Source organism: Bos javanicus, chromosome X (assembly GCF_032452875.1).
Source record: "Bos javanicus breed banteng chromosome X, ARS-OSU_banteng_1.0, whole genome shotgun sequence".
In the NCBI taxonomy this organism is placed as follows: domain Eukaryota; kingdom Metazoa; phylum Chordata; class Mammalia; order Artiodactyla; family Bovidae; genus Bos; species Bos javanicus.
The window spans coordinates 56,401,590-56,411,910 of NC_083897.1; the positions used below are offsets into that span (position 1 = coordinate 56,401,590).

At 35.2% G+C, this 10,321-nt stretch overlaps 1 protein-coding gene across 2 annotated transcripts in view; it reads left to right on the forward strand.

Annotated features, from left to right (window-relative positions):
• The window catches only part of NRK (Nik related kinase), a 128,521-nt gene extending 122,854 nt beyond the window's left edge, over positions 1-5,667 (forward strand). For both annotated transcript variants that reach the window (XM_061409326.1, XM_061409325.1), the window contains 2 exons: positions 590-729; positions 2,370-5,667. In XM_061409326.1, coding sequence (XP_061265310.1) covers positions 590-729; positions 2,370-2,465 — 236 coding nt within the window. In that variant the 3' untranslated portion in view covers positions 2,466-5,667. The remainder of the gene's footprint in view (positions 1-589; positions 730-2,369) is intronic.
• The last annotated feature ends 4,654 nt before the right edge of the window (positions 5,668-10,321 follow it).

Below are 10,321 nucleotides of genomic sequence, written 5' to 3' on the forward strand. Positions count from 1 at the left end.
ACTCCAGTATTCTTGCCTGGAGAATTCCAGGGATGGCAGAGCCTGGTGGGCTGCCGTCTATGGGGTCCCACAGAGTCGGACATGACTGAAGTGACTTAGCAGTAGTAGCAGCAGCAGCAGAGTTGCTAAAGTCATTCTTTTAGCAAGTCATTTTTTAACAGTTTTAATTTTGAAGAGTTAGGTTTCCATGTATGTCACTTAAGCACAAGTACAAACCCATACAGGATATTGTACCCCAACTAGATTATAAAATAATGACTGTGAGTAGATTTGATTTTCTACAAAGGGGTTAACATTAACCTTCAGCTTTTTCTGTGGTGTTGGAGAATGTAAATACAAAAATTAACTTAGATCTAGTTATTCACTATGGTGAATAGTTGATCACAATGATGGGAGTACAGAGCTAGCTTGAACATTCTGTTGAGCAGCATAATGGCCAAACTACTGACTTAGACGGAGGAAAATAAGAATGTATTCATCCAAACTGTAGTAATGTCCCTCTTAATAATCAAACATTAGCTGTAGTTATAATTTTCCATCACTGGCAGAAATATTTTGTGTTTTTCTGATTTTTAAATTTTTATTGTAGCTTTTGAGTGTTCACAGAGAACCACAGGGTGGGGCCAAAAGGCCATGGAAGTCCGCTCTTCGCAGTCAAGGGTTCTGGAAAGTGAACTGAAGCGCAGATCAATTAAGAAGCTGAGATTTCTGTGTACCCGAGGTGACAAGGTATAGTTTACATACTCCAGTTAGAGCAAAAGTAAAGCAAGCAATGCAAATTAACTGAGGAAATTTATATTGTTTTCTTTCTGGCTATAAGTATATTTATGTTAATTTCCCAAATTGACATATTAATAATATAATAAAAATAAATTTGCAATTTGCATTAGAAACATTGATTTGGTAAATGATGAAATTTGGTTTCAAGAGAAATCAGTTTCAAAAATGTAAAAATTCTAATGGTGTTCAAAGCAAAACTAGCCTCTATTTATTACAAATTCCATTATTGTCTGTGATGCATAGTTCTTTTCACATTCATATTAATATGACATTTTGAAAGATAATGCTTGAGTAGATCTGCCTTTTATAGTTTTCAACATAATCCAATAACAGAAGAAGGAAAAAGTTAATTATGTTTGTTGAACACCTAATCATATAGTAGAGTTTGTGCTAAATACTTAAGAGGCTATCACACTTAATCTTCATAAGTGGACATTACAGAAAAGAAAAAGGAAATCAATATTTGGCAATTATTTGTGTAATGTGATCAATTTTAACCAATTCAGTTAGTTTATATGGAAAAAATGAATTGTATGATATCAGAACAGTCCCTACATGTTGTGACAAATAATAGCATGAAAAAATAATTCTAATAAGACTAGGAAGCATTCACATTTGTAAGAAATTTCAGAGGATTTGAATTATCAGAACCCACAGGGTAAAGCACTGGGCATCAATAAAAGGTACTGGTTTACAGTATAAAGAGAGAGAATGGCAAGAACCAATGATTGAGATCAGGTACATCTAGGATACAGTCCCAGATCTAACTACATGTGAGAACCTGGAAGTTTGACTTGTTTTTCTGAACCTTAGTTTTTTTCATCTCAAAAATGGGAATATTAATAACTTGGAACAATTCTGTAAATTATCAATAATGTATATATAATAAGCATCTCGCAGGTCGACAGCCTGGCACATAAAAGGTTTTAAGTCAAGGGTAGCTAGTGTTGTTTTCATCATTACGTCACACACCTTCCTAAGTATATCCATTGTGGAGGTTGAAAACCTTGGTCCTAACAAGAATACTTCTGTTTGCTATTTATATTCTTGTACTGTCCTAATTTTCTTTATGGCACAGACCATATTTGCACAACATGTTCCTCTCTAAGTCAATTGGTTTAGCTGATAATATCAATCTATTCATGTCAGTCTATTACACTGAAATAGAAAATTGTACCCAGTAGAAAATTTCAGTGGCCACTTAAGCACCAGCGACAGTGTGAACTGCATCTAAATAATATGATATTTTCCATATATTAAAAGTAAAAGGAAAGCTAACTTAAGTAAAAGTAGATTTTTTTTAAATTGTTAATGAAACCAATCAAGAAATTTAGCAGATAAATGTCACCTACAAAAACTTAATTTTATTTAAACTATATGAAGTACAGTCATATAGAATATGGTAAAAAGTACTTTTTAAATTATAATTTTGGCTCCATACTCATTTGAATTTGTATATTTTAATCTAAGGAAATCTCTTTTTGAAATTGATTGATAACAGATAAATTGAAATGATAGTTGTACCTATCAAATATCAATTTGCAGTTATTAAATATTTACTGATATTGTCTCTTTCTCTCTTTTTAAAGCTATTCTTTACCTCTATCCTGCGCAATCATCACAGCCGGGTTTACTTCATGACCCTTGGAAAACTTGAAGAGCTCCAAAGCAATTATGGTGTTTAAAAGTTTCCAATGATTTATTATACTGATTATAAGCATCATAAATATACAATTTGCATTTTTAAATTTTCTGAGATTAAATGAGCATTCACTTTTACTTGTAGGGAAAAATTAAATCAGATACTTTACTTTTAATGTAGCACAGAATAGTTTTAATGATAAATGCAGCTTTATATATAAAATTAACTATAGCAAGCTCTATGTACTCCAATGGTGTACAATATCTTTTGCACAAACTTTGTAACTTTTGTTACTGTGAATTCAAACATTACTCTTTGGACAGTTTGGACAGTATCTATATTCGGAATTTTACAACATGGAGTTAAGAAACCTGTAATGCGTTAGATTCCAAACAGCTTTCAAAAGAGTTGCCCCTGAATGAGGGTTTTTTTTTCCCCCCAGAAAAAAATCAAAATAGCACCAAACCATATACAGATTTGCCAAGTCCTAGAAAGAACCGAATGTTAGATTATGAAATGAAAATAATAAGGACTAGGTATAAACCAGACCTAAGGCTGAACAACCTGCATGCCTGGAGAAAATACAGTGATAAAGGGGGAAAGGCCCCCCTTTTCCCTCATTGCTCCATGACAGTTAAGCCCACGGTTAGAGACCAGTTATGTTCTTTTCATCCCATGTTAAGCTGGTTTTCTCTTGATAAGGAGAAAGGAAGAAAGCCTAAAATGGTTGATTTTCCTCAGAAACCCCAAAGATGTGCAATAACTATAAGAACCACCAAATAATACACTTGCAAGCCTGATTACAGGACTGAACTCCTATACATATGTACTGTAGAATAAGTTGTATTTTTTAATACTTTAAAGTAGGCGTCAAGTTCTGTCCCAAAGACAGATTGGTTGATTTATCAAAATTCTTATATGGCCAACAATGTGACTATCAGACAGCTTTGAGTATTTTCCTGATCCCAGATTAAACTGTAGGAAAACTTCCCTCCAGTTATTAAGCAAAAATAAGAAAATAAAACAACAAAAAGTTTTGACCGCTAATACTTGTGTTTTTCATGGTTCTATTTCTGTAAAATCAGAAATTAATCTAAAAGTGATAAGTTCATATGTAGGGACTTAATGTAATAGGTTAAAAGGAAAGATTTGGAAAAAAATACAACTTTATCAAATACCTAGGTCGCAAATTTATAGCAGTGAAAAAAATCATGCTAGTCCATCACCCCTATATATTATAGACGCCATAGATAGGTGGCATTTGGTCGCCTATGGTAATTGCTACCTGGTGAAAAGTATCATTTCTCCATATCCATCCTCAATACCATGGTTAGTTCTGGGGCAATAAAGAAGCAACAGAACTACCACAAAGTATACCTCACTATAATTCCTCTAGTTCTACTTCTAAAATCTGAAGACAGTGCTAGTGGGATAATAATTTTCAAACTACCTGGTTAACCAAAATACAAAAGCAGCTAACTATATGTGATTTCATAATAGCACACTATTTCTTGGTACCTAGGTGCCAGGAATGATGATTTGGATTTTCCTAATAACTTTTATCAAGAATGTAGTAGCTCAATAATGAGAATTTAGGAGAACCTGAATCCATGAATTAAAGATAAATGTGATTCGCATTTGTTACTGTGACACAATAATGTGATCTTAAAACTGGCTTATCCTTGAGTGTTTACAACTCAAATAACTTTTTAAATGCAGTAGTTTAAAGAGAAAACAAACTTTTATGTCAAATTATTTCCTTAGAATTAGTCTTCCTTTTTAATTTGTACACCAAAAAGGCCATGGGGAACTTTGTGCAAGTACCTCATCGCTGAGCAGATGGAGCTTGCTATGTTTGAATTTCAGAAAATTCTCTCATTTAAGTAGTGTGTAGAATCAAGTCTTTTAAAAATTCATTTTTTTCTTCATAATATTTACTCAGTTAAGGTTCAAAAATAAGTTTTATCTTAAATCGTATTTTTAACACAGTAAGACAGTAAACTATTTTAGGAAGTCAACTCCCATTGTGCTCTGTGGCTGTCATTCTAGCAAATATACACAGTAGTGAACTGCATCTACAGAGGTGTCCCAAAGTAAATAAGCAAGAGAGATTGCAAATGTGTAATTGAGCGTTAAATGATAAGGTGCTAAGAGGAAAGGAAGCTAGGCACACACTAAGGGAGATTAGATGTTGGATAGCCAGCTTAGGAAGGACTGAAAATATTTAGTCATTTGTTGGTAATGAATATTTCCAATTTAGATGTTTAATCCATCTGGAATTTTTACATCCTTTGCCAGCTGAAACAAGAAAATGAAGGAGCAATTACATTTCATAGTCAGTGCACAGTAAAGAAAAAATTGTAACTACACCTCACCTTGTAGCAGCAGCACCTGGAAGCCCTGGCTCATCACAGAAGCATTGACAGGGATTCCTGGAAAGCCAAATTCCCAAGTCCTGTGAGTTGAAGCATGAAAGTTCTGGCAGCTTGTGAGTAGCATTGGGACAGAGTACAGTTTATTTTAGTGTACTTTACTTTTTACTCCAAAGCCCTTGTCCAAAATAGAAGAAATCATTGTAAACTAGAAATGTGATATATGCAAAGAGCTGACAAGAAAAGTTCAGTATGATTAGGTCTTTTGAAGTAAGGTTAAGCGCCTCAGGAAACAGAAAGGATAATCGTTAAGATAGTAGATTAGGCAAAGCACAAATCATACATGCATACACACAAGCACACACACAAACCATTTGAATGCATACATTTTAATATTTTAGTGCTACCAGTTTCTAGATAATTAATCAGTAAGTGTTTTCTGCCAGGACTTACTTAACTGAGGCACTATCAATTAAACTAGGAATCATGCCACATGAAATCAATGGGATCTTTTAAGTACTCTTCAGTTCTTTTCAAAACTGTACCTATTTAAATCGATTTGTATTCAATATGTGCTCTAATTTTAAATTTTATAGAAATAGTCTTTGAGACTGCGAATTGTTTCATCAGAAAACCTGCAATGAATCATTGTTCAATCTCTAAAAAATTTTAAACGTATTGATTGATGTCATTGGATCTTTTAAGTACTCTTAAGTTCTTTTCAAAACTATGCATATTTAAAATCAATTTGTATGCAATCTGTGCTCTAATTTTAAAATTTATTGAAATAATCTTTGAGACTGCTAATTGTTTATTCAGAAAAATTGCAATGAATCATTGTTCAATCTCTAAAAATAAAAAATTTTAAATGTATTGATTGATGTCATTATTTGAACTATACTCATCTAATACTTCAGAATTAAGACTCATTGAAGGATTATTCATTTCCTTAAAGTATGTAATAATGCACTGATTAGAAGGTGTTAGGGGTTCTACCTATTGTTCCATTAGGAATTCTAGTGAAGGAGGGGTATATTAATTGGACCAAAATCTTTATGGGTTGTGCAGTAGTGGAATTAAAAACTAATAACATGGAAGCAACCTAGATATCCATCAGCAGATGAATGGATAAGAAAGCTGTGGTACATATACACAATGGAGTATTACTCAGCCATTAAAAAGAAGACATTTGAATCAGTTCTAATGAGGTGGATGAAACTGGAGCCTATTATACAGAGTGAAGTAAGCCAGAAAGAAAAACACCAATACCGTATACTAATGCATATACATGGAATTTAGAAAGATGGTAACGACAACCCTGTACGTGAGACAGCAAAAGAGACACAGATGTATAGAACAGTCTTTTGGACTCTGTGGGAGAGGGAGGGGGAGGATGATTTGGGAGAATGGCATTAAAACATGTACAATATCATATAAGAAACGAATCACCAGTCCAGGTTTGATGCAGGATACAGGAAGCTTGGGGCTGGTGCACTGGGATGACCCAGAGGGATGGTATGGGGAGGAGGTGGGAGGGGGTTCAGGATGGGGAACACGTGTACACCCGTGGCGGATGCATGTTGATGTATGGCAAAACCAATACAATATTGTAAAGTAATAAATAATAATAATAATAAAATTTAAAAAAAAAACTAATAACACATTTCCTCTAAATGTGTAGAATTTTACACAGACTCATGGGGTATGAGCAAGGGTAAAACCTGAGCAAATTTTAATGCTGACTTCCTTCCCATCCCAAAGAGTAAAAACTGTATCCAAAGAGAGTAGTAAATATTTATAGATCAGGGCTTCCCTGGTGGTTCAGTGGTTAAGAATCTGCCTTGCCACAGAGCAACTGAGCCCATGGGCCACAACTACTGAGCCAGCGCTATAGAGCCTGAGAGCCGCGTCTACTGAGCCATGTACCTAGAGCTAGAGCCCATGCTCTGTAACAAGAGAAGCCACCACAGTGAGAAGCCCAAGCACCACAACTACATAAAGCCTGTGCACAGTAACAAAGATCCACCACAGTCAAAAAATAAATATTTTTAAAAATATTTATAGTTTATTGATATCCAAGAAAAGGTTTAGTGTGGAGTGGTGGTAGAAAATGGAAGATAGAGCAAACATGAAAGATTTGAGTCCTTCAGCTGGGATCAGAAGAGGAACAGCACTTCTCTCAACAGATCACAAAAGCATTAGAGGAATGGTTCCATGAAGATGCTATTGTCTCAGAACATTTTGGAGAGGTATTCATCAGACTTAACTGTGAGTGCCAGTTGGTATGGTTCTAATTTGTCAAGTATGGCCAGACATTCTGGAGTTGTGTTACCTGTACACGGCATACTTGCACAGGCTTTTATAGGCTAAATTTAAAGTACTTCATTATAATCAAATTGACTCATTCAGCTTGATACATAGGTCCCACAGACTTCTACTACTTTAAAAGACACTGTTATGAGCCAAGGAGTAATAATATCAACACAGATTGGAATTAGAATGGTCAGGGTAACACCCCAAGACTGAAAAATGGCATTATCCTGGGAACCCTTTACCAAAGGAGAGGATATGGTAGGTCATGAATAGAAATCGTGGTTAGTAACTTTATCATTCTCAAAGGGAGCAGTGGGTTTACAGACTCCAACACTGCAAATCTATTAATCTTTTTCCAATATAATAACACTTTTTTCCTTATAGGTCCTATAACCTTCACCTAAGGATATTCAGGTTGGCTACTTTTTAATAAACAGCTAATATAATAAAGGCCAAACATGTTTCAAAAAATATTGTAAATATCACATTTTATGTTATTAATAACCATGTCAACTGATATAAAAAGAATAGTTCCTAAGGGAATAAAATGGATTATATATGGATTTATCTTTTCAGAAGCTAGTACACAGCCTACTTTGTAGATAAATGTAAAATCAGGTTCAAGATTAACTTTTTCTTATGTTGCCATCCCATATGTCCAAGTGGCTCATTTGGTACTTATACTCAATAAAAATAATAGTTGAAAAATGAGTTTTTTTTTTTTTTTTTTGCTTTGTATTTAGTACTATTAAATTTACAACAGCCTAAAATTAAGACTGACAAATTCAATTCTTTCATCAAAGTACCATCCGGGTTCTGGGGACCAAAGGGTAATGACCTTTGGGGTAACTTCACATGACTTTACCCTATAAACCTGAAGTGAAACAAAGGATAGATCAAAATAAAATTAAAATAGTGTCTTTTAAAGTTTTGTTTACCTTTAAAAGCAACACATAATGGACCACTATGCCCCATTAGTAATTACCCAAGGATCATGAGAAATGACAAAGGTCATTTAGTAAAACAGCACAAAAAACAAGTCATCTAACTGTTTTGTACAAACACTTGGTTTGAATGTGATTCTTTTTTCACAAGAACAACTCAATGTTGCAAGCGTCCTGAGACATATTTAAGGATCACCAAAGTATGTCAATATACTTTTGATCCCAAAATTTTAAATTATGTTCCCATAAACCAATATACCAAATTCTAGGCAATCCCCAAAGGTACTTTTTTAGATGATGAAAGAATGTGTCTGATTTGCTCAGTTCAGTTCAGTTCAGTTCAGTTCAGTCTCTCAGTCATGTCTGACTCTTTGCAACCTCATGAACTGCAGCACACCAGGCTTCCCTGTCCATCACCAACTCCCAGAGTTCACCCAAACCCATGTCCATTGAGTTGGTGATGCCATCCGACCATCTCATCCTCTGTCGTCCCCTTCTCCTTCTGCCCTCAATCTTTCCCAGCATCAGGGTCTTTTCCTATGAGTCAACTCTTGGCATGAGGTGGCCAAAGTACTGGAGTTTCAGCTAAACATCAGTCCTTCCAATGAACACCCAGAACTGATCTCCTATAGGATGGACTGGTTGGATCTCCTTGCAGTCCCAAGGGACTCTCAAGAGTCTTCTCCAACACCATGGTTCAAAAGGATCAATTCTTCTGCACTCAGCTTTGTTCACAGTCCAACACTCACATCCATACATGACCACTGGAAAAACCATAGCCTTGACTAGACGGACCTTTGTTAACAAAGTAATGTCTCTGCTTTTTAATATGCTATCTAGGTTGGTCATAACTTTCCTTCCAATGAGTAAGCGTCTTTTAATTTCATGGTTGCAGTCACCATCTGCAGTGCCAAATGGAACACTATTTCCAAAATTCTAAACGCAAACTTCCAATACCATGGAGTCTCACAAATCCACAGTGAGAAAGGAATACAATGAAGTTCAAAGAAAATTAGACCACACAAAAATGAAAATCTTCTCCCTAAAAGTAAAATTAACATTATATGACAAACTGGGGAAATAGACATTTCATTCGACAAGTAAAAAGTACCTATGAATTTTACTCCACAAACCTGTATGTGCAAAAACTAATTCAAAACAAGCAAAAATGGTTATTTGAACTCCAATTCCTATTCTACCAGTCTGAGAGGAAATTTAAACTTATTTGGACTATTGTTATTTATCCATTAGGGTTCCATGAAAGTCTGAGGGATCAGAAAAAATGGGGTATCCCATTGGTCCCTAGTCTACATAAGTCAACACTGATACGCTTTGCACTGCTCACTCCTTGAAACAATTTCCTCTCTCAGCCACTGGGATATCACTCTCTCTTGATTTGTCTCCTACATCACTAATGTAGTTGACTATGGCTCTACAATCAGGTATAGGTAAAATTTTGTTTCTTTCTGGCTCCTTTCAAGATTTTTCCTTTGCCTTTTGTTTTTAGAAGATTTATTATTCTGGGCCTTGGAGTGGATATTTTTGGATTAATTTTTTTGTATACCAACAAGGTCACTGGTAGGGCTTCCCTGGTAGCTCAGCTGGTAAAAATCCACCTGCAATGCAGGAGACCCTGGTTCAATTCCTGGGTCAGGAAGATCCGCTGGAGAAGGGATAAACTACCCACTCCAGTATTCTTGAGCTTCCCTGGTGGCTCAGCTGATAAAGAATCTGCCTGCAATGTGGGAAACCTGGGTTTGATCCCCAGGTTGGGAAGATTCCCTGGAGAAGGGAATGGCTACCCACTCCAGTATTCTGGCCTAGGGAATTCCATGGACTCCATGGGGTCACAAAAAGTTGGACATGACTGATCCACTTTCAATTTCACTTTCAGCAAGGTCCCAGACACAGAGAAGAGAAAAAGAGGGTAGTGCAGAAAATAATATAAAGAAATAGTGACAGAAAGCATCCCCAATACAGTTAAAGACAAGATTAACAATTCAATAATTTGATTAAACTCTTGGAACTATTTTTACAGGATCTCATGTTTCAGTATGTTGTTTTTACATTTTCATATTTTAATATATTTTTGATTTCCCTTTTGATTTCTTATTTGACTCATTGGTTGTTCAGGACTGTGTTGTTTAATTTCTATGTATTTGTAAATTTTCCAGTTTCTTGGTTTTGACTTCAAGTTGCTTACCACTGTGGTTGGAAGTGACATTTGGTATGATTTCAGTCTTCTTAAATTTGCTAAGACTCGTTTTGTG